We start from the raw sequence: 25676 nt of genomic DNA on the forward strand, positions 1-25676 counted from the left end.
TCTTCTTAGCATACCTTCCATTGCTCATTAGTCCTCCATCTCCCCTTTGAAATGTTACTGTAAGAAAAAAAAATAGAAGACACATGCACACAAGTAGTCAATATTAATTATGACTTATAACAAGTACATATTGGGCCTTACTTTAGAGTTAAAGCCTCGGGGAATTTTAAAAAAATATAATTAATATAATTGTTCAGAGTCTAAGAAGCAGTGTGATCTGGCTCACAGCAAAGCGATTTTTCACTCTAACTTTAATAAGAGACTTTAAAATTCTTTCAGCCAAGTGTATGATTAAGTTAAAGGGGTAATTTGTATTTGGATATCAAAAACTGTTATAATTGTCATATATAGTACTATTGGAAAATTGACACAAATTACTGGAAAACGATCAATGTGCTTTTTTAATTTTAACATATGGATGTCCTAATTATAAGACATGCAATAATATAAATTGAAACAGTATAGTTTTATCGCTAATTTCTTTCTAATGAAATAAGGAAAAACAGATACTGATTGATGACATATTTCTCACCATCATGAACTCTTCAAATGATGCTAATATGAACTATGTGTAGAACAACTAAATTACAATAGACAGGATTATAATCAAAACAACCCATAATTGATAGATTACAAAGGTGTAATTCATACCACTGAAATCATACAAACTCACAAAAATTAAATTTTCAAATAATTGATGCTGAATACATTTCAATGGATTGTAGTGGTTATGAAACTTTGATGCTCTATGAACTGAGGAAAAGTTAGCAGCACCAAACACTCAGCAGTGCCACAGCTGTAGAATACATTTCTTCTAATCACATGACTCTATTCTACAAAGATAACAAGATAATGGAGTTCAAGAAATGGCCAAAGGTAATCAGTTTATGTCAGTATCAGTTTAGATCTATCAATCCTATCCAAAATCTTTGCAGCCAAAATATTTTTAGATTTGAAAATATTTCCATGTGGAGAAAAGTAATACATATTGCATACTGCAAAAAAGTTTTATATAACTCTATCCAAAATTCTTAATATTTTTGAGGCACAATGCTAGCATTCATGTTTAGTTGGGTAAAATTCACAAATAGTTTCACTTTAATTTTCATCAAATTTTACATCATAGTGGACTTCGGTGAATAAATAGTGGCACTTTGGTGATAGATATAGGGCAGTCACATTATAAATCCTAAAACATATAAACATTTAAAGTGTTATAAAAATATAGTAGAATTCTTTAAAGAAACAAAACAATCAAACAGGGGTGAGTAATAGTACAGTTAGTAGGGTGTCTGTCTTGCAGGTGGCTGACTCAGGTTTGATCCCTGGCATCCCATATGGTCTTCCAAGCCCAGCATGAGTGGTGATCTCTGAGCATAGAGTTAGGAGTAAGCCCTGAGCACTGTCGGGTGTTTCTGTCACCCCCAAATCAAATGAACATCAACTAAGTGACAACTACGAAAGCATAGAAAAAAATTGTTGAGAAGTTAATGGGTTTCAAATTTATCATTCTCATCTAGCATTAGTGAAAACAATCACTAGGGATAAAGAATAAAAAGCAATAGCATTTTACCTATATGAACCCAAAATGGCCAATCTCTTAATTGAAGATGTTCATTTTATTTGGATATCACTGCTTTATTTAGAGTAAAGTTAAAAATAAGTAAAATTTTATACACTGACTTATATTTTAAAGAAGATATGGCTATATTGTCATTTAAAGTATACGCATCATCAATGATTTTTAATTTTAATAAAGGTAAAGGTAAAGGCCCTCCCGTTGATCGTCGATTTGCTCGAGCGGGCCCAGTAACGTCTCCATTGGAGACTTTGTTGTTACTGTGTTTGGTATATTGAATACGTCACGGGGAGCTTGCCAGGCTCTGCCGTGCGGGCGAGATACTCTCGGTAGCTTGCTGGGCTCTCCGAGAGGGGCGGAGGAATCGAACTCGGGTCGGCCATGTTGGCCGCTTGTAAGGCGAACGCCCTACCCGCTGTGCTATCGCTCTGCTACTTAAGATTGTGTTATATTTTAAAGAAGATGTGGCTATATTGTCATTTAAAGTATACGCATCATCAATGATTTTTAATTTTAATAAACTCATAAATCTCCTACTTAAGATTATGTTGTCAAATATGGTCATATTCAAATTGTGTAAATTTATTTTTTTAATTGTGTAAATTTCTGAAGCAATTCATAGGTCCTTCCCTAAGAAATTCTATTGATATGTCTCATGTGACATCATATATGCATGGTATGATCCTAATTGCAAGAATGCTTAGGATTTCATGAATCCATGCCTTCAAGAATATCCTTCTAGTGCCTGATGCATATGTTTTTTTCTTTTTCAAATTTTTAGGTAACATTTGTAAGCACTGTAGTGTTTTGTTTTTGTTGTTAAAGATTTCTAAAGCATTGAAAAATAGTTTGACAAAACTACTGCCTTATCATTAGCCTAATACTGCCTATAAATATTTCCTTGGAGAAGATGAAAGAGTTCTGATCATACTGAATACTACTATGTGTTCTGATGTGCTGGCTGGCTTACATCTGAGAATTAGGAAGTTAATAGTGTGGCCATGCCAGAGAGAGTTCCTTTACTAACTAATCTAAAAACAACAACAAATGAATTAGTCAACATTAATTAAAGTAAATTAAAGTAAGATATATCATTCATCAAGGTTAATTAATAGGCATCTGATCTATTATAATAAAGAGTGTATGGTATGGGTCATATTTATCAGTTGAGTATTAAATTCCATGAGTAGTAGAAATGTGTAAATTCAAAAATATTCAGAACATTTAATTTTCTACTTATATTCAATTCATTGTTAAATATATTTAATGGTTTATTCACTACTGATAAAGTTATCAAATGAACATAATGATATTGTATATTCTGAATAGTAAATAAAAGGGTATAAGTAAACAGATTTTTGTAAATTGAAAGCATTAGACCATATGATTAAAAAAGCGGACTAGAAATAAAACTGAAAGAGTTGAACTTCTTAAACAGGAGTCTTATTTGTCTTTCTAATCTCATTTTGTAGAGTAGAGGGGGGGAAAAATAAAAAATTAATGCCATGACAAGTTGGAAGCTATTTGAGATAGTTCTAATTTAAAAAAGATGCTCAACTTTCTTGAAGCTAAAAGCAAAGTGGAAAAATCTTGTTCTAGTTAAGATTTTGATCATTGCAATATAGCAACTTTATGTTCATCCGAGCTAGTTTGAAATACGTTGGAGTCTTTACATAGAGTATCTGGAAGGAGTGAATAGAAATTTTTAGCTAAAACTCACCATTAAAAAAGCCTCTCAAAAGTTCCACCAGCACCATGGTCTGTTTTGGAATTCACTAAGTTTTTGAATTACTTATGTGTGTGTGTGTGTGTGTGTGTGTGTGTGTGTGTGTGTATGGCAAAAAAACTTTGTAAATGTATATCATACACAAAGAACCTCTACTATTATATGACAGGACTAATCCTAATCTCATGCCTCCTAGAACTAAGGGGGAAGGGCAACAGAACTTGGGGAAATTGACATTTTGAGGTAAGGAAGCTTTCAAAGCGTCTATCTCTAGAAGGCCACATTTTTATACTGCAAAAGGAAACTTTAATGTTGCAGCCAGGCTTCATTCCCTGCCTGATAAGCTAGTTTCCAAATATGAATATAGATTAATCCTCTTTTAATAAGCATTAACTCAGCTCAGATAATCAGAGTACAAAAATTCCATCAAATCTCCTAGAAGACTTTGTATAATTTGGCCAAATGATTTCTATTTCACCAATAATTTAAAAACCTATGCATGAAGTGTTTAGCTTTTCATAATATGCTCTCTCATTAAATTGTTTATGTCTAGTTAATTTCTTGAAATCTGCTATCCTCAGAGATAATTCCCATAAATGAAAACTTGCTCTTTTTAAAATAAAAATACCTTTACATTCATTAAAAAGTTGACACTTAAATTATGAACAGAAAAAACTTAAAAAGAGTTTAAAAACCATTTTATGAGAATTATAATATTTTGATATCTAAACATATATATTATGTGTATTACAATTATAAAGCTTTCATATCTTTTTCTGAAATGCAAGTTGCTCTTTATTATATTCACAAACACTGTTTATATATATATGAAAGTTTACTGTAGTTTTTTAAATGCACTAAATATGTCAGTATTTTCTGCCTAATTCCTTCATTCTATTTCATTCTATGACAACTCAGGCTCTGAATTATTCTGGAAGTCACAAATTGCATACATAATGGCAAGTCAACGTTTAAAATACACAAAAATTAAGAGAAATAACATTGCAAGTTGTTGTAGAAAGTTACAAAATAATTTCCTATGGGAAATGAGATATGGGGGTAACTTTCGTGCTTAAGTGGCACTTCTTTGTACTCCATACAAACTTATGATGCATGCTTATGTTTAATTCAATGAAGGGAAATATAATAAAACAAAACTAGAATAAATAAAATTATCCAGAGGAAATTTCCACTTTCTGCTTAATAACAAGCAATATTTTCAAGGCAAATTCTCTGCTCAAATCACTTCAATGTCTAATTTGCATTTGAAGCTCAAAGTTGCCAAATCTAAAATTTTAATCCATTAATGATCTATAAAATATATTAAAATACCTTAATAGAAACGAACAATATCAATACTGAATCACAGATTTTTCTTTCTTCCTTTCATGCATTAAAATATAATTTTCCCATTATAAAAAGTCAAAGATTAATAACAATAATAGCAGTGGTTAAATCTACCCAACTGTCAATGAGTAAAGGGAATCCTGGCTGAGAATACAATCTCTGTCCTGAGAAGTATATATACGTCTCCCAGAGAGGATCTTCTCTTTTCACATCTCTTGTTAAAAGGGAATAGGAATTATGTAGAAAAAAAATGGAATGCAGCAATTAAATTTCCACTGTTTTAAAATTCTAATTAAGGTCATGCACCTTTTATTGAAATGCATGACTTTTAGTTAGTAAAAACTGCATGAAGGAGTTGGATCTATTGATAGTACAGCAGGTAGGGCATTTCTCTTGCATGTGGCTGACCTGTGTTCAATACCTCACATTGCACATGGTCCCCCAAGCACTGCCAGGAGTAATTCCTGAGTGCAGAGCCAGTAGCAACCCAAAATAACAAAAACCAAAACAAAACAAAGCAAAACAACCCTGCATGAAATATATATGTATAATCCAAGATCAAAATTTGTACTTAAAATAAATGAAGTAGCTTATATTATAAATTAATTTAAACATTGATACCAAATATAGTTTTATTGTTTCAAAACAAATTACAAATAAATTTATTTTAAACCAGAAATATTTGAATCTATTTAGACATTATCATGTAGTAAAAGTTGCAAAAATTAGAATTCTTCTCTTATAAGTAAAACCACATTTTTTTCACTTTAGTATGCTCTTCATATTTGTAAAATTCCAAAAATTCTCAGAAAAAAAATTGTAAACAGAAAATAAAAACAAAGCTTAACCTGAGAGTACAAAGCTAGCATACTCTTTGTCAGAAAAAAATCGTATGAAATCTCTAAATTTAAAACACGATAAGAAATAGCTATTCCTATTTAAAGTCTGTATAGTGTGATAAATAATAAAAATTGTGTGGTTAAATTAAAATTCCAATGAATATTCTGAATGTAAAAAAATAGAATTTTATTTAAAGCAAAAATAAACAGAGTTGTATATGAATAAATATTTTATCTGTTTACTATTCTGAACTATATATTTTTGTTTTCAAATTATATAAGAGTAAAACTATAAAAAATTTAAGAGTTAGAGAGCAGGAAATGTATGGAGAAAAATGTTACAATATATCTCCAAGTCAAATATGAAATTCTATGTATCTATGGTTTGGATTTTCATTTGCTTTTCACTTATATGAAAAGGAGAGCTGCAGCTAGAAAGTAAATTATTAGCTAAAGGTGAATCCATTCGGAGAGTCAGCCATATATCAATTAAGCCTAAAGGTTTTGAAAGGCTTCTCTTTGACTTGGCCTCATTCCAGAATATTTGAAGGGCATTGCACCTTCTGAGTTAGCAGTTCTTTTACAAGCAGATGGATATCAATCACAATGAGGAATGATAATAGAAAATGTACCATTCTTGTCAAGATCAAAGACCAACAGATATTTTCAAATTAAATGTCTCGGTTTTCCAAAGAACTACTGTTTCAAAGAAAGGATAGAGGTGGGTGTAAGAAGTCTGACATGATTTTACCCAAACCCAGGGCTACTAATTTTCAAGGACTGCTGTAGATAAAGATAAAAAATAACATTTGAAGTGTGAGCATTTTATCATTTTGCACTACAATGACAAGCAGAGTCAGTATTTTATTATTTTCTGAAAACCTAAGGAAGGAGAAAAATACAAAATAAAGCTTCAGTTGAATCAGTTCATTATGAGTACACCACAGAGAAGAAATGTAACATGCAAGAAATGTAAGAAATGTAACATTGATGGACAATACATTCATGATAAAAGTAGAGGGCCGGCTTCAAAGGACAATGGTACATGAAAGTGTCATTCATGTTCAAGGACTGAAAGCAGTTGATGCCCAAGTCCCTTTCCTTCAAGTCTCCCTCATTAGTGTCATGCTACAGAACCAAGAGGACATGGCACAAGGAAGCAGGTGGGTTGGAATCAACAGGAAATGTGAATGAAAGCAGGTTACAAAACAAGGGCTTTCGTAATGAATATGCGATCCAACTTTTCTCTAGTCTGGGAATTTAGTCTAACCAGGAACCAATAAAATAAACTTGATTATCATAAAATACAGCATGAGCCGCAATGCCCTAACCACATGACCGTCTGCTATCAGGGAACAAGCAAGATGACCCATGGGGTGCTATTTCTTACAGATTGCATTACTTAAACAATCTCAGCAATTCAGAAACTGACCAGCAGCTTAAAAGCTTAATGAAAAACAAAACCTCCTCAAAGATAATTCCAGAAGATAACAATGCTTCTTATCAAGTTGAAAACTAGAAATAGAACATGGGATACAATGTCTCAAAATTTCTAAAGTTATTTTCAGATGCTTTCTTACAAATTTCTGAATTTGTGAATTATTGAGAGAGAACTTCTTTTTTTTTTTTTTTGCTGGTAGTTGTCAATGAAAATACTTAGCATGAATTGCTTTAGGGATTTGAAACTCCTACAGTGGTTGGCCTGACCCAGGGTTGAATTCCTGACACTGCTTGCATTTCACCCAGTATTGCTGGGTACAGTCCTTGAGACTCCTGAGCACCTTCGTTTGCAGCCAACCCTGCAGGCTAACCACCCAGCATACTATATGGCCAGGGTATCTCCAACACGGAAGGGACTGCAATAGCATATACTCAGAATCATGGTGCAGTTGGATAAAATCACAGGACTGAGGCCTCCTAACTACTGTTTGGGAATTGATCTCCAACACCCAAAAGAGATATAGCTGCAATTAAATTTAAAGAACTTTCAATTTCAATCCTGATGTCATTCTATCACATGGAATTTCTTTTAAACATTTTCTATAGGAGACTTATCTTAAGTTGCAATTGGTCTCATGAAGAGATATCTTAAACCTTCCCTTTTTTCCTGAGCATTTTAGTATTGCTCATCTAAATTCACTTCTTAAATAATGGCTTTGTAATATGCCAAGTGCAAAGTCTTTGTATGTTTGTATGTGTATGTGTATGTGCATGAGTGTCTTAAAAAACTAGTTTAAATAAAGGCTTAAGGTTATATCAGTGTGTAATCACTGAGTATATGAGCAAAATCTCTGCTGGTCCTAAGGTAATATAGTGAAAAGAAATGCATCCGATAATGTTATTTATACCTATATTTCAGAGAGCAGATGCTTAAAACAAGGGGGAAAAAAACTTTTTTATTCACTCACTCATTATTCTAGTCCATTGCTCTCACATTTTTATTTTTTCATCTCATCACATTCCTAAAAACAAAACAAAAGTCTTTCTTAGCTGCAAATATTCTCTTACCAGCATAATTACTGAGTCCCTTTCTCTTCTTTCTTCGCCAATACAACCAGATGCTAAATCCCATCAAAATTACCCAACAGGCACCACCAATACCAGCAATAAAGGCTGGCTGCTTCACAACATCAGTGATTTGTTCAGTTATGCTGTTATTGTTTTCAGTGATGACAACTTCATTACGTCCTCCTATGGGAAAAATATATATAAATGTTTGTATTAGAGATTAACACAAAAATAAACACAGAAAGACGTATACATATATAGTGGAGCAAAGCAAGAGAACATTAGCAAGTTCCTTTGACGGGAGACATTATGTGCCTGTCAAAATTAGGAAAAACAAATTTTAAAAGTTTCAGAAGACGAATCAAATTATAAATCTGAAATCTGGTTAAAATATTGTTCCCTCTTATTTTGTTGAACTCTGGATATAGTCAAGTCCACTTCTAAATCCACAGTTAGACAAGTGCTAGGAGTTCAAATAACAGTAATTTCGGTTTGGTAAATCAAGTTTTTAATTGTCTAGTGAAGGGGGGAAAAAGAATAACTGCAACATTTAGCATAATGAATTTACAAATTATCTTTCCTCTGTAACACAGTCCAGATTGAAATATGAATTCACATGCTAAAATGATGATACCATGGAGTGGAAGGATAAAGGTGCAGGTTATTTATCCAATGGGTCATTTAAATCTTGTCTGCAGAAAGAAAAGTAACTAGTCAAAAGAAGCAACGGACTGACTGGGGTAGGAGATAGTAGCAGAGAACAGGAGGCCCCATTCAGCTCTCATCCATTCACATGTGGACACAGCTAGAGACTAAAGAAAACTGAGAGACAAGGAGTGGAGGGGTACAGTTCTAGGTAAGACCAGCAACAGAGAACAGAGCAGCAAGCCCCAGCAAGGGGGCACCTGGGACTAGAGGCAGGTCTCTGACAAAGAATGTGTACAATGGATAGAGAACCACATCGGGATAAGATCACTCTTCTGCACAGAAGATGCGAGCAGAGCCCGAGAGACAGAGTTTAGAGCTCCATACACTGGACTGGGAATCAAGAAATAGGATGAGTGAGATTCTGTACATAATAAAGGAGAGGTTGGACATTGAGGAGGATCCCAGTTTTGACTACTTGAACTGTTCATTAACCAGGCACGCATGGTGGAGGGATCCAGCATCAACTGTTTGAATTCTTCATTAAGCTTTTGGAGCATCTGAATTTTGCCTACAAATCTTTTATACAATTCTGAAGAACCAATTAGTTGTAGAATAAGTCCACTTTCATACTATACACATAAACATATAAGCTTACATCATCTTATATATTATGTCAAAGGAATTAGTCATCCTCTAATTTTCTAGAGAATATTGAAACTATTCTACAAGGCTGTGGCATTTTTGTAGATAGCTTTCATTAAAATTAATAGCTACAACTGAAAGATTGTACACTTTTACTTACATAGAGTATTTAGAGAATATAAAGAAATGCACCAAATAAAATCAAACTTTTAGATGATAAGATCAGTTAAAGGGAAGTAAATAGTGGAGATAAATCAGGAAAGAAGGAATGTCTGTGATGAAGAATAGAATCTGACATTTTATGTATTCTATACACGTGCTAATTTCCAGAGGCACATCTGAATCATGTATACACATATAATGTAATGGCACTTCACAAAAACCTGTTTTTTTTATAGCTGCTAGCTTTTTCTCACATAATTATATTCCATTCCCAAATAGTTTTTATATTAAATTCCAGAGTCAAAAGTCAGCTTTACTAATATAATGAACTCAGCTCATTTTCTTAAATTGTGGCCCCCAAATATTATACAAATAAATATTTTAAAATTAAATTAAATTATATTTTAATATAAGATTTATACATATCTACTGTTTTTTAACACTGCTAACAAAAAAAAGAAATACTTCATAGAGCGAGAGGAGAACATTGTCATTTTTGTTTATAAATATATTTATTAATATGGTTTATATATATCATACTTAATTCAAAACAATATTTATGTTACCAAAGATGTATAACTAGCTTTATGCAGCTGATATTTTTGAAACAATGTTGTTAGTTGAACTAATTAGAGCATATATAAGGGGTGCATGTGACCTGCAACACTCTATTGTTCTTGCAGATAAAAAATATAATGAAATGTAATGCTATATTTTCATTGCAGAGTAATGAAGAACAAAACTAATTTGTTGGACTAAAAATTAATTAGACCCATCATATTTGATTGTATCTATTACTGTGAAGGTTTGCAGCTGTTCTACATATTATCAACTATATAAGGTAAGCATAAAATATTATGTCATTAGAAGACAATAACTACAAGATTGGCAACATTACCAAAAATAAAGCCAATACAAATTTGCTATGTGACATATTGTTTAATGTGTCTATCTGCAAATGCATGTGATTGCATTTTTGTGTAAGTAAAAAAAAACAGAATTATGACAGTTTTGTGCAAATAATATCTATGAGTGTAAATTAAAAAAATACTATCACATTTAAGCATACATAAGATGTATGCTTATACATGCTAAAAGTAGTCTATAGACCAAATATGATTGCCACTCAATGCCTCTCTTGCAAAACACAGTACCCAAAAGAAGAGAGAGAGAACAAGGGGGAATGCCCTGCCACGGAGGCAGGGTGGGACGGGGGGGGAGGATGGGGGGTGAGAGGGATGCTGGGACCCGTGGTGGTGAAGGATGGGCACTGGTGGAGGGATGGGTACTTGATCATTGTGTAACTGAAACCCAAGCACAAAAATTTATAAGTCTATAACTGTACCTCATGGTGTTTCACTAATAAAAAAATATAGAAAAAAAGATGTATGCTTATATAAATACTTATATACAGATTAATCCCTCTCAGATAGCCTGGCAAGCTACCGAGAGTATCTCGCCTGCACAGCAAAGCCTGGCAAGCTATCCGTGGCGTATTCAATATACCAAACACATTAACAAGTCTCACGATGGAGACATTACTGGGCCCGCTTGAGCAAATCGATGAACCACAGGAGAATCATGACCATGATACTGAATAATGGCAACATTGGAATTTTCCTGGATGAAAAGTAAACTGGAAGGCAGCTATGCTTGCTATTATACCACCAACGCAGTAACAACAAAGTCTCCAATGGAGACGTTACTGGGCCCGCTCGAGCAAATCAATGAACAACGGGAGGACAGTGACGGAGTAAACTGAGAAGGAAATAAATAAAATAGTATTTGATATAGCATAAGACAAATCTGAAGTCATCAGCTAGAAATTACTCAAATAACAACACATAATTTAATTACAATAAAGGGGAAATGAGACAGAGTTTAAGGCACTTCAAGCATTGTTTCCAGAACTGAATAGACAATAGGGGAAGAACAAATTGAAATAGAAAAGGTGATTAGCCATCATCAAATCACTTCTCAACAAAGGAATAACAGTTGTGTAGATAAGGTTATCAGACAAGATGTTTAGGTAGACATGCAGTGATAATTAAAGAAACAATTAAAGGCTTCTTGACTACAACAAGAGATATTAAAAAGTAATAAATCTCTTGGTGACAAACAGTCTTTGAAATGTGCATATGTGTGTATATATGTGAGTCCGTTTCAAGTGGCACAATATTAGTACCTGAATTTGTGTTTTTGAATTCTATATAGTTTAGGAATATAAATTATTAATTATTTTTATGTCATCTAAAATTTAAAAGAATTGCATAACTCCAAAATGTTTACATCAGCCACTTGGTGGCTCTTAGTCTTCTTAAAATTTTAGGCATTAAAAAAAGTTTTCCATGTGATTTAAAATAATCTCAATAAATTTCATTATCATATAATTGCTCAACTCTTAATTACCAGGGTATCCATTTAATTATAAAGAATTCTTCTAATCTTTTATTTCTAAGTGCAACAAATCTACCAAATATTGCAAAGTGAATAGTTGTTACTGTAAAAAATCCCTTGCTAGAGAATTACTGATTATTAAAGAAATACTTCTTAAAGATGAAATAAAGTATGAATAGAAATATTGATATTTGTTAATCTTATTTATCTCTGTTAGAAAAATTATATTCAATTTAATTCACTTTCTAGAAAGAAAATATTTTTAAGAGATTCTTATTTGGAGCTTTTATCAAAATAATTTTTAACATATTTTCACTACTGAATAAACAACAGAAGAAGGACAAGTTAAATAGAATATATATTTTCAAAAGTTATTGGCTTGTTTCTTAATACTATATGTAGACTATTTCTCTATATTTAGTAAAATCCTTTTAGGTATACCTAGATCTCATTCTTATTCCAATTTATTTTTAAAAATCTCAGAAGGGCAAGACTGTAAGTTTTCCTCAGGTTAAGAAATTAATTCAGTCTGAATGACTAATTAAGGAAAGGAAAGTAATTTAAAAGTTAATACTAATATAACTTTTTCCCTTTAATTATTTAACATATAATTAAAACTATTTACTTGAGTCAAAAGCAAGTTGTGAATTAGGAAAACAGAAAAAAAGTCAAAAAAATTGCTAAGTAGTAATTCTAAGCCATAAAATGATTTACTTTGTCAAAAATATTAGGCCATAAAATAATTTTCATATTAAAAAGTAAAATTCACAAAGAACACATTCTCTAATCTTAGTATATTTAAAAGAAAAATTAATAAACAAAACTTAAAAATAATCATCAAACACTTAAAATTTTAACAGTTCTTTAACAAGTCCCAAGAATGGAGCTGCAGTGATAGCATAGTGGGTAGATTACTTGTCCTGAAAGCTGACTTGTTTTCCATCCAAGACATTTCATATGTTACCACAATCCCAACATGAGTGATTCCTGGTTGCAGTGCCAGGAGTAACCCCTGAGCACTACAGGATGTGACCCAAAAGAAAAAACAAATAACTGTCAAAAAAAATAAATAAGTAAACAAATATCCTAGGGGAAGTGTGAAGTATAATCAATTTTATTTTATGATAAATCGATTTTTTAAAAAACTTGTCACTAAAAAGTACTTAGAGAAAAAATTATTTAAACAATTGCACTAGAAAAGATGTCCATATATGCAATGGAATATTACTGGGCCATAATAAAAGATAAAATCAAGAAATTTGATGTTACACAGAGGGATCTGGAGAGTATCCTGCTGAGTGATGTTAGTGAGTGGGAGAGAGACCAACACAGAGACCTCTCATATGCAGGAATAAAGAAACATGATGGAGGAATGATGAATACCCAAAGGCAATGGAAACAACATGAGAATGGGTCACTGTCACTGTCCTCCAGTTGTTCATCGATTTGCTCGAGCGGGCCCAGTGACATCTCCATTGTGACAATTGTTATTGTGTTTGGCATACTGAATACCTAACGGGTAGCTTTGCCATGTGGGTGAGATACTCTTGGTAGCTTGCCACGCTCTCTGAGAGGGATGGAGGACTCGAACTCAGGTTGGCCATGTTGGCTGATTGTAAGGCAAATGCCCAACCCGCTGTGCTATCACTCCAGCCCATGAGAATGGGTATTAATAGGAAACATACCACTTTCTGGGGCTGGGGAATAGGCCAGAGAGGGGGCAATGTCTATGATGGAGGGGAGTATTTAACCAGGAGAAAGAGTGATGCTGAATGGTGGCAATGTGTTTTATATAAAACCCTATCAGCAACAGTGCTGTAAAACATAGTGTAAGATCTATCTATCTGTCTATCTATCTATCTATCTATCTATCTATCTATCTATCTATCTATTGATAGCACTTTTCATATAAGCAGACTGGTGGGTAGGAGGCACTGAGGAGTGTGGGGCATTGATGAAGGGAAGTGTTTGAAAGCTTCAGTGTTGAAACACTGTATGCCTGAATCCTGATCATAATTAACTTTGTAATTTCACAATGAATAATTTTTTTAAAATAAAAAAGCTAACAGTCTAACCATCAAGCTAACAATTGATGATCGTGACAGAATGAATTAGCTACCTTTTCCCCTATACTCTGGTAGGTGGTGTGCACCAGAGGTGTTCTGTCTCCACAGCCTGTACTCTGACCCTTTGAAGCATCACCCTGGGCCACTCCCCAACTTTTTCTCCCCATTCATCCTTTGCTGCTATTTACTTACCTTGACTTTATTTCTTTAAATATTTTATACTCACATTTATTTATTTAAAAAATGAATGCATTTGTGATATTTGTGGAAAAATGAAATAGTTGTATTAGAAGAGATGAAAATTTTAAATCATTGATACAAGTTTTTCACAAGTGCAGGGGATGTGCTATACTACTTAACTACTTGTCTGACTCCATAACTATTAGAAAAACAAAAAAGTCATTAATTTCAATTAATAATAAATAATTTTCAATTAATAGAAATATATTAATAATAAACAATGAACCCTAAAGTTTTTATTTTGAAAAGTGGATGAAATTAAGTCTTTTTTTTTACTATCTTTTTTTTTTGCTTTTTTTTGTAGTCATAACAGGTGATGAACAGGGGTTACTCCTGGCTCATGCACTCAGGAATTACTCCTGATGGTGCTTTTGGGACCATCAGGGATGCTGGGAATTGAACCCGGGTTGGCTGCGTGCAAATTAAATACCCTACCCGCTGTGCTATCACTCCAGCCCTGCAATTAATAATCTTAAAAATACTTATTAAATGGAAAATTGGAAAAGAGAATGAGGGGGTTAGAGCAAGATTTAGTATTTAAGGAAACAGAGATAGCATTATTATATACTGTGCAAACAGTACAATAAGAAGAAGACACTGAAATAAACGTGATGATAAAATAAACAATAAAGACCAGTTAGTTATTATAAAAATATTTTGATAAAATAAACTAGAAAATGAGTTTGCTGTAATCAACATTGAAGAAATAAAATCTGTATAAATATACATTCTTAAAATTGAAAGACAATCTATAAATTAATCTCTATAATAGGATCATTGCAAATTCCAGAAAATATTTAGTGAGGAAATAATACTAGTCCCATAGAACAGAAGACAAAGATATACTTCCCATCCCATTATATAAAGTTAATCACTTATATTCCAAACCAAACAAAGAAGACTATTAAAATAAAGAACATTAGCATAAAAAGGGAAGAGGAAGAGGAGTGGGCTAAAAGAACCGAGGGGTTTCTATGAACTGTGATAGAATATATTGATACTCGTGGGTAGGTATGTGATAATATTGTACCCCTGAATCACATATACATTTAAAGTCTTGTAAACCAATATATTTTTTTTTAAAAATTATCATCAATACTCCAATAAACAGAGAAGCAAATACTTTTTTTTTGTATGTTTGTTTTGGGGCTACTCCCAACAGTGTCCAAGGTTTACTTCTGGCTCATTTTTCAGGGATCACTCCTTGTGAGTTTGGGGAACATATATATAGGAGACTGGGGATGGAATCAAGGTCAGCTCCATGGAACGCTAGCACTGTGCTATGGTAATATGTCTCGGGTCCAGAGCAATTTTTAAAATAAGTGTAAACAAATTATAAGAAGCAGTATACAAAATAGTTCCCCCTGACCAAATGGGTATTAATGCAAGGAATGCAAGATTTTTTTTTTTGCTTTGAAACCATTCAGTAGAATTTATCATATGTACTCAAACTAATGACTTGGAGACTCAATCATGAAACTACAATGGAATTGTTTTAAGATGAATCATAGTACAAAGTATATAAGTTAAAATTTTAAAGCTCAGAGAAAAAAATATAAGAATAATTGCATAGCTGTATATCACAGAAAACTAACCATGGAAGACAAAATTTAAAAATATAGTTTATTAAAATGGAAAGATTCTGCTCATTAAGGAACATTGTTAAGAAAATGAATAAAGAAAACATATATTAGGTGAAAAATACGTCCAATACAAACATAGAAGAAAGATCGTGTACCCCAAATATATAAAATAATTTCTACTGATATCTAACAGCAGATGTTATTTTAAGAAAAAATATTTTGATAATTTACAAAAAAATATGTGAATAGTCAATAAAAACATGGGAAGTTGCTCCATGCCATTACTTTTCCAAGAAAATAAAAGTTAAAAACAAAGAGTGATTAGTGATGTCACACTCACAAAGAAAAATTAAACTTACTGGATGACATAAAATAACGGTAACAGTGTAGAAAACTTCAAGTAACAGTCTTTGTTACATAGACTATAATGTTATCAACATTTAAATATGCTTATCAGTGTTCTGTAAATTCAAAGTATATATACACTGTTATGTGAAAATTCATGATATATTATTTCCCCCAAAGAAATAAAAATATATGTTTTCAAAAAGGGCTACATAGAATGTTTCATTTTCTTAAGAAAAAGTCAGATAGGCAAAATACACGTGAGCCAGACAATAAAACACTTCTCAGAAATAAAATCTATTAAATCAATGATATGTATATGAGCAAATCTAAAAAATGTGCTTCAGTAAAGCAGCCAGACACCAAACATTATAGTCTGTATTATTTCATATTTATATATACACCATGATGAGTGGGAAAAATTTTCTGTGATGATCATAGTAAATTGAATATAGATTCCTTCTTTGGGATGCTTATTTGATTCATAAAATGTTCTTTTATTCTACCTCTGATTAAATCTGATGTTTTTCTCACTATGGGGAAATCATATAGTTGTGAAATAGAATGCAGTTTTCTCAGAGACTGTCTCATTTTTGGTTTTCTTCCAATGACACTGAGTTTACTCATGAAATTTGATTTAAAGGAGTTCAAAGTAAATTTTAAGAAGCATGTGGAACTCTCAAAAGCAATAACAAATGGTAGGCAATTTTGGAAAAAATTAGTAAGGTAATCAATTTCCTCATCCAAACCAGTGAGCCCACAGCTATCTAAGAGAGCACACATTGGGAGGACTTAGTTTTTTTTTTTTTATTTTTATTAGTGAAACACCATGAGGTACAGTTGTAGACTTACAAATTTTTGTGCTTGGGTTTCAGTTATAAAATGATCGAGTGCCCATCCCTCCACCAGTGTCCATTCTCCAACACCACTAATCCTAGTATCCCTCCCACCTTCCACCCCCCCCCCCCCCATCCCACCCTGCCTCTGTGGCAGGGCACTCCCTTTTGTTCTCTCTCTCCTTTTTGGTGCTGTGGTATGCAAAAGAGGGATTGAGTGGCAATCATATTCCGGGAGGACTTAGATTTTAAAGATTATCTCATTAGCAGCTGACGGATACTAAAGCAACGACTACACAGTACTCACCAATTATTATTGGTTGTGGCTCACTTTTGACTCCAACCCCTGCATTGGTACTGGCTGCAACCTCTACCCGGTATTGAATACCTGGGAATAGTCCGCCAATAATTACAGAACGGATGGCTGCGTCCACAGTTTTGTTAATATGGAAACGAGTTTCATTTCCCAGACACCATATCTACAGAAATAAAAAGTGAATAACAAAAGCATTTAAAATTATACCTTTTGGGAGTAAAATTTTTATGAGTTACTTTTTTGTAGTAAACCTAGGCTTTTAAGTGGTAGTTACATTGTCTAGAGCTTAATTCATATAGTTTGCATAATAATATACACTTATATAGTATGAGTATATAGCAAATACATAAATTACATTTATATATGCATATTTGTATGTTAAAAAACTAGAAGCTCAAACTATGCCACTAATGTGTGATTAATGGAAGAAATTTGCCCCTTACAAAAATTTTCACTTGGTTACCAAAACATGGCAATGTCGTATGAATTAAAATTCATTACAAATTAACAAAAATAAATTGGTGAAAAAATACAGTTAAATAAATGAAAGTTTAGCTTTTGTAAACTCTTTTAATCTTCTTTTAAATCTTATCACCAATGCTAATTGTTCTTAATGAATCAAGTAGAAGGTAGCATGATTCTCTAAATATCTCTGGAAAATGGTTTCAATTGCAAACAACATTTGGGTACAGATTAAGATACTTAATATAGTATTATTAATGCATTTATAAAGATTTATTTTCTATTTAATATGTTAAAATATTGTGAAGGAGTTTATAATATCAAGGTAAACAGGTATACATCTACGTAATTTTATTTCATTTAAAATATTATCTTACACATCAGTAGTTAACAAGATTAACTGAGCTAATGAAAGACATTGGCTGAGATAAAATTAAAGTCAATATTTGTATTGACAATAATAAATCATAATAGTGATCAAGGGCTGGAGCGATAGCACAGCGGGTAGGGCGTTTGCCTTACAAGCGGCCAACATGGCTGACCAGAGTTCGATTCCTCCGCCCCTCTCGGAGAGCCCGGCAAGCTACCGAGAGTATTCGATATGCCAGACACAGTAACAACAAAGTCTCCAATGGAGACGTTACTGGGCCCGCTCGAGCAAATTGACGATCAACGGGAGGGCCTTTTAATAGTGATCAAAAGGAAGTCATATGTCCATGAATATCATGGCTGGAAGACTTAATATTTATGGAAGGAAAGCTAATTTTAATTCAAATTAAACTTTTAATTCAAATACAACTTTGGTGGCTTTCTTTAGTATATAAATATCTGTTACTATTAAATATACTATAAAATAATTAAGCATGTATGTATATTTGTATTCCTAATATAAAATTTCAGAATTATAAACATTCAGTATAAGCAGATAAAGTTTGTTCTTTTAACTATGAAAGCTTGGGGCCAGAACTATAGTACAGATGGTAGGATGTTTGCTTTCATGAGGTCAATCAGGTTTGATCCCTGGCATCCCTTATGGTCTGCTGATCAAAATCAGGAATAATTCCTGAGTGCAGAGCCAGAAATAATCTGAGAATGGAGGGATGTGACCCTCCCCCACAAAAAAACCTAAAATACTATGAAAACTTCTATGATGTATTCAACTAAATCGTTCTCATGAACTGTTTCTTTTGTTTACAATGACACTAATATGTAATTAACAGAAGAAATTTACCCCTCAGCAAATTGTCATTAAGTGAAAACATGACAACATAATATGAGTGAAAAGAGGTAAAACAACAAATAAATTGTTATAAAAAACACATTTAAGTAAATGGAATTTCAGGTAAATTAATCTCAAATGTCACAAAAATATCCATTAAAACACATCTAGGTAACAATTGTCTTTTTTTCTTTGTTTTCTTTCTGGCATTTACCTGGTGGTGCTTAGACTTGGACCTGGCTCTGTGCTCAGGAATTACTCCTGGTGGTGCTCCGGGAACCATATGGGTATCAGGGAGCAAACCTGGGTCAGGATATATAAGCAAAGAGCCCTACCTGCCTTACTGTTAACTTGGCTTCCACAATTATTGTCTTTTACGACTATTCAGCACTTGCAAAATTTTAATTCTATACAATTTAGCTCTCTATTGCAAAAGCAATCATCAGCCAGGAGTGACTTCTGAGAGCAGAGCCAGGAGTGAGCCCTGAGAACAGCTGCATATGGCCCCCAAACAAAACAAAGTAAAAACAATCATACTTCTATTTCATGCACTTTCCCTTATAATGGGAGGGTAGGAGTTTGCTTGTTTGTTTTGAGAGGTTACACCAGCAGTGCTCAGGGCTTATTCCTGTGCTCAGGGATCACTATGGTCAAGCTTGGTAATGCTGAGAATCAAACCTGAGTTGGCTGTGTGCAAGACAAATGCCTTAAACATTATACTGTTGTTCTGGCTGGGGAAATGTTTTTTAAGTAAGTGCATAACTCTATTTGTCCATTTTCTGCAATGAGGTCTTAAGAAAAACATTTAAATTATTTTTGCCTTAAAGATAACTCAACCCACAATTTCTTAAATGAAATTATTTGATCTAATTTCATATTCCGATTTTAAATTTTGTGAGATGAAGTATATATGTAGCTTTCTATTCTCATTGACCTGTCTTGTGAGATACTGTCAGACTACTAGAAAATATTTATTAGCAACACAGAATTATAATTGTGATATTTTAAAAGTTTTGATGAGAGGTTTTACACTCACATATGGTATATTTACATCACAATTTATTAAAACCTTACTTGTCAAAGTTAGATATTGTATCTTGAACAACAAATAATAAATGATGTACTAGATATAAGTATATGTATATATATTCAAAATAGCAAGTTCATCAGTCGAAAAATGAGATATCAACTCCTTTTAAATAATTTTATTTTAATTACAGATATTTCTCTTTTCAGTAAAATACTCTGTGAACCTACAATAAATTGATTTGAAAAAAAGTCCTCATTGTGGGAGCCTCCCATCCGACTAACCCCAATTCAACTCTAAAATCTCCTGAAAAAATTTGGCGAGAGGGGTGTATAGAAAATTAACTTCCTTGATGCCTATTATAGGAAATCTAATAATAAAGGTAAAGGAGGTTTTGATGATGATGATTTTAATTACCTTATACCCCAATTCTCTGAAATTCTCTGAGCTTCTGAAAGCAAATTACATATGAAACCAATCCACTGTAATTTATTTTCCCATTGAGTAATTGCTATCTCTAAGTTTAAAGGTAGTCTAATATCCTTGTATTTACTTTACTACTTATCTTACCAATGTATGCATCCCCTCTCTACACTCAAACTCAGTATGAAGGTCATGAGATATGTGTCTCCTCTATAAATAAGACACTCCTCTGGGAAATCCAAAAGCTTTCCTTCTCCACACATATCCTACCTTGTATTCTTGGATAATTCCATTCTGATGATCTGGAGGAGGAGGATCCCAGGAAACACTAATACTCGTACTATTGTGGCTTCCAACTGTCAGCACAGTGACAGACTGAGGAGGGGCACTTGGGGCTGTAGAGAAAGTAATTAGAATCAACGCAGACTTAAGGGTTGGTGTGCATTAGTGTCCAACACAACATGAATCTAAACATAAAATGCATGAGGTTCTCAGTTCAATAGCTCTGAATTTACATACATAGTTCATTTATGAGTCAATTTTAAAAATTATCCTTTAAATATATAGATAAAAGTAAGGTTAATGCATTAGCTCTTTAAATATGTACTCAACAATTCATTTAACAGTTACTATTTAAATGAGTGTTTCTGTACAGTCAGTCTTAATCACTAGTTCTTTTGATTAAAAAAAGTCTCACTGAAACAACAAAAAACTATCAAAAATATTTTGAAAAGTTCACATTTTCTCAGCCAAAATTTTATCTCTCTTGTGTTCAATAAATGACATAAGACATAGGACTATGAACTTTAACCACACAGAAAAACACCTATCTATTTTTACATAAAAGAATATAATTAACAATAATCAATTTATTCATAATTTCACAATCAATCACAACCATCCTGTTATTTGTCGATTGCCTTGAGCAGGCCCCAGTAATGTCTCCTTCGTCCTAGCCCTGAGATTTTTTTAAAAAGTGCCATATTCAAGGCTCTTTCAGAGTTAGGAGAATGAGACCCTTCATTGTTACTGGTATTTGGCATATTGGGTACGCCACGGGGAGTTTGCAGACTCTGCCGTGTGGGCAGGTTACGTTCGGTAGCCTGCCAGTTTGTCCAAAGTAGGAATGAGATGATAAGATGTCACGCAGCCATGAATTCATATTAATTATATTAATTAATTAATATTAATTCAAATTAAATTAATAATTTAATATTTAAAATTTGTTTTAGTTTGATGGACAAAATGTATGATGACATAAATGAAAGCAGTTCATGGTGGGTCAAATCTGAATTATACTGATTTGAATTCATTAGCACAATTCTCTTGCTTTATGGTTTTTGTTTCAGCCAAATTAAGAATGATAAATGAGAAAAAAGTATATGGTTTGGGACAGCAGAATGTCCCACTCAAAGTTTGTTAAAGCTAAGAAATACTCATTTGCAAAAATATCTCATGAGTTTCTACCAGGGGTAGAAATAACCAGCTCAAAGTTCCCAACATTTAAAATAACATCAAAATATTTTTGTGATATGAAAGGATTTTCAATAAAGTGATGAATACTTTCATAACAATACAATTTAATTCTTTGAAACTATGTAAAACAACATTATAAAAGGTATTTAAAAGCTACCAATAAATTCTCTCATGTGTGGTACATTGTCAGACATATTCTTCTGAGATATGATCATACTTGCATGAATTTATAGGGCGCACATACAGGTTAACCCCATCCAATTTGGATTTTTTTTTAATATTCCTCTATGTGATAATATTGCTATAAAATTTGGCATGATGACATAAATCCAACCACTTGTCTACCAGCTTTGTGGTTATTAAATAGCCTGTGTTGAAAAATAACACTGGCAAGCTAGTATCTCATTTGCCTTGCTACTGGCTTGCAGAGAACACCATGTCTGCTTCCTGACAGGTCAATTATTCCAGTGCTCAGCTTCTTTCTACAGATATGAACAAACCCAAATCGCCACTCATCATTCTCAGACATAGCCCAGCTGAGTTCCATTTGTTTCCTTCAGTCGGTCACAGATCAGAGATGGATGTAAACTGAATGGAGACAAATGTCTAATCCCAAGAAAAAGTTTAACTATAGTGAAATAGATCTGTCGAAGTTTATTTATAAGATACCATTCTGTATTAAATTTACCCACCCCACTCATTAGTACTATATATTTGCAATAGAAAGTATAATTATGGAAAACCTGTTATTAATTTCTAGTAATTTTTTGTTCTACATATATGAAGTAGATTAATGATGTCTTTGAAAACAGGCACTTTGGCTGAAATCACCAGATGACTGTATAAACTCATGTGAAGATACTATTTTTTTCTATGCTGGTTGTTACAGTGTATACACATATATATATATTTGCATATATATGACTATAGCACTGTCCTTTGTTGTTCAGCCATGTGCTCGAGCAGGCACAAGTAACGTCTCCATTGTGTGAGACTTGTTACTATATTTGACATATCGGATATGCCACAGGGAGCTTGTCAGGCTCTGCTGCACGGGCAGGATACTCTTGGTAGCTTGCCGGGCTCTTTGAGAGGGACAGAGGAATTGAACCTGGGTTGGTCATGTGCAAAGCAAACGTCCTACTTGCTGTGCTATCACTCCAGCCCATGTATATATACCATAAGTATCCTTGGTCAAACATAAATCTCTACATGTTAGCATAGGCTATGCCTGTAACAATTATATCTGATATTTCTAGAAAATTTTTTTATCAGAAAGGTAAATATAAAATGAGAAAAGGATGGAGATCACTATACTTGGTATCAAATTATTTTTAAATTTGATGGTAATATTTATTATGTCTGAAATTTAGAGAAGACTCTATAAAGTGACTGATTAGATCAACATGAATTCCATCGTATAGCATCTGTTGACAAAAAAGTTTCAGATATGAGGAGAGAAACCTCACAAGGAGTGTTACTGCTAACACATCAGTGTCCTCTGAATTAGAAATTGAATTAGGCTGGCAGAGATCTCAGAGGTTTAAAGAGAAAATGTGATGTTTTACTACAAGAGAGAAGTGACAATCGATGCTTTGATATTGTTACCATGCCCTTTAATGAAATCAAATAAGCTATATCCATAGAAGAAATATAAACAAATTTGAGTATAATTTAAGAAGACTAAGATTCACCTAAGGAAAATGAGAATTATTTTCTTTCCATGTTTTGACTTGTCCAGTGCTACAGAATCCACGGAGTAGAAGAGAAGTTGATAATAGCAAGAACTACTTTTACATTCTCTCTCTATTCTTCCAAAAATATTACAAATTAAAACTCCACTGCCCACCCCCCTCCTCCCCCCACACACACCAATGATTTCATTTTCCATTTTTGTACCTTTGGTTCATATTGGAAAACTGAATACTGACCTTCTTCAGTAGTACGAACTGTTTTTGATTCACTGTCCATTCCTTGGAATTCATTAAAATATGGCCGTACTTTGATTTCATACGTCACCCCCTTTTTCAGATTGACTAAGACTGCATTTCTCTCCGTTGGGAGCTTGGCATCTAAATTCTGCCACATGGATGAAGCCTGTAGGCCTGAAGTCTGACGATACATCACACGATAGCCTTGAATAAACTGGGGCTGACGATCGACCTGAAAAACAGAGCAGAACACATTGGAACCAAGTGGCATTAATTCAGGTATCAGAAAGGGTCCATTCCCATTTCTTTTGTTTCTATGTTCATCCTCCTCATCAATCACCAACTGAACTAATGGCATTCACATTCATCTTTACGCTTCTAATACCCCCTTCTAATTTACATTAATTGTGTTCTTATTTCCAAAAGGTAAGGGAAAAACTCTCTTCTTAATAATTCTTTATAGTCGCTAAGATACATAATTAATTCAAATTCCTAGAATTAATATAAAAGCATTTCAGATCTATCAAGATCAATTTTTTCTACCTTTATTTTCCATATGTTTGCTCTTTTTCTGCATTCCACATTCCCCTTTTTTGTGTATATGGATTTACATGTACTGTGCTTTTTGTCAGAAATTTCCAGTTTTATCAGTTTGTGCTTCACTAATATCTTAACTCACATATTTTTATTATCCTAGTAATATCTGAGGGGCTGGAGCAATAGTATAGTGGTAGGGCATTTGCCTTGTGTGTGGCCGGCCAGACCGAGCCGGGTTCAATTCCTCCGCCCCTCTCAGAGAGTCCGGCAAGCTACCAAGAGTATCTCGCCCACACTGCAAAGCCTGGCAAGCTATCCGTAATGTATTCGATATGCCAAACACAGTAACAACAAGTCTCATAATGGAGATGTTACTGGGCCTGCTTGAACAAAACAATGAACAATGGGAGGACAGTGCTATATCAGAATTTCCACTTAACTCTGAGGACAAAATGAAAATTAAAACTTAAATTCATTTCTGGGCTCTAAGAGCCCAGGTGGAAAGTGTATGTGTTTAATAACCAAGTGGTATAACAAATCAACATAAAAAATTATTGTGAATTAGATATAAGTACAAAAGGCTAAGAAATTCTTGAGAGGATAGTGAGCTTCAGTAAGAGAAAATAGAAATTCCTGAAATGCAAATACTTACATCTACAAGATATGAGTATTTACCTAGATAAAAAAAAAAAAGTAGGAAAAGAATGGCTAAAGAAAGCATATGAGGGCTAGGGTGGAGAGATAGTATAGTGGGTAGGGTGTTTGCCTTGCACAGGGCCGACCCAGGTTTCAGTTCTTGGCATCCCATGTGGTCCCCCCAAGCACCGCCAAGAATAACCTCTGAGCATTGCTGAGTGTGACACAGAAGGTAAAAAAAAAAGTTTAAAAAAGCATAAGAGGCCTAGAGAGATACTACAGCAGGTAGGGCACTTGCCTTGGATACAGGTTACTTAAATTCTATCCCTGGGATCCCATATTGATGTCTAACTCCCCCAGGAATTGTCCCTGAGCACAAAATCAGGAGCAATCTCTGATCACGTCCAAGTACACTCAAACTTAAATTCAAAACCAAAGAAAGAAAAACATAGAAAATACTCCGAAAGCTATGGAACCAGACATCTTTTATAAATTAATCTGTAAAGCTTAATACTTGGCAAACCAAATATTAAATGAAAGGATTCCATAATTGGCTAACTTCAATAGTCCCCCTACTAGCAAAATTTTACAGCTTTCAAGTTTCTTTCATTCATTTAAGGTATATAATTTTAAAGAAAATCTGAGGTATTTTGTCTGAAAGCAAATAAATGAAAACTGAAAAAAATATTTTATTGGCACATATAATTACATTCAAAGCAAATATAAATTTA

At 33.2% G+C, this 25676-nt stretch overlaps 1 protein-coding gene across 5 annotated transcripts in view; it reads right to left on the bottom strand.

Annotated features, from left to right (window-relative positions):
- Nucleotides 1–25676, bottom strand: part of ROBO2 (roundabout guidance receptor 2) — a 641887-nt gene that overhangs the window by 61924 nt on the left and 554287 nt on the right. For all 5 annotated transcript variants that reach the window (XM_056135437.1, XM_056135436.1, XM_056135440.1 and 2 more), the window contains 5 exons: nt 23773–24004; nt 20636–20760; nt 17226–17397; nt 8000–8182; nt 15–57 (listed from right to left, as the gene is read on the bottom strand). In XM_056135437.1, the coding sequence (XP_055991412.1) occupies nt 15–57; nt 8000–8182; nt 17226–17397; nt 20636–20760; nt 23773–24004 (755 nt within the window). The remainder of the gene's footprint in view (nt 1–14; nt 58–7999; nt 8183–17225; nt 17398–20635; nt 20761–23772; nt 24005–25676) is intronic.

The sequence above is a fragment of the Sorex fumeus genome, unplaced genomic scaffold, assembly GCF_029834395.1.
Source record: "Sorex fumeus unplaced genomic scaffold, SorFum_2.1 ptg000115l, whole genome shotgun sequence".
Taxonomy (NCBI): domain Eukaryota; kingdom Metazoa; phylum Chordata; class Mammalia; order Eulipotyphla; family Soricidae; genus Sorex; species Sorex fumeus.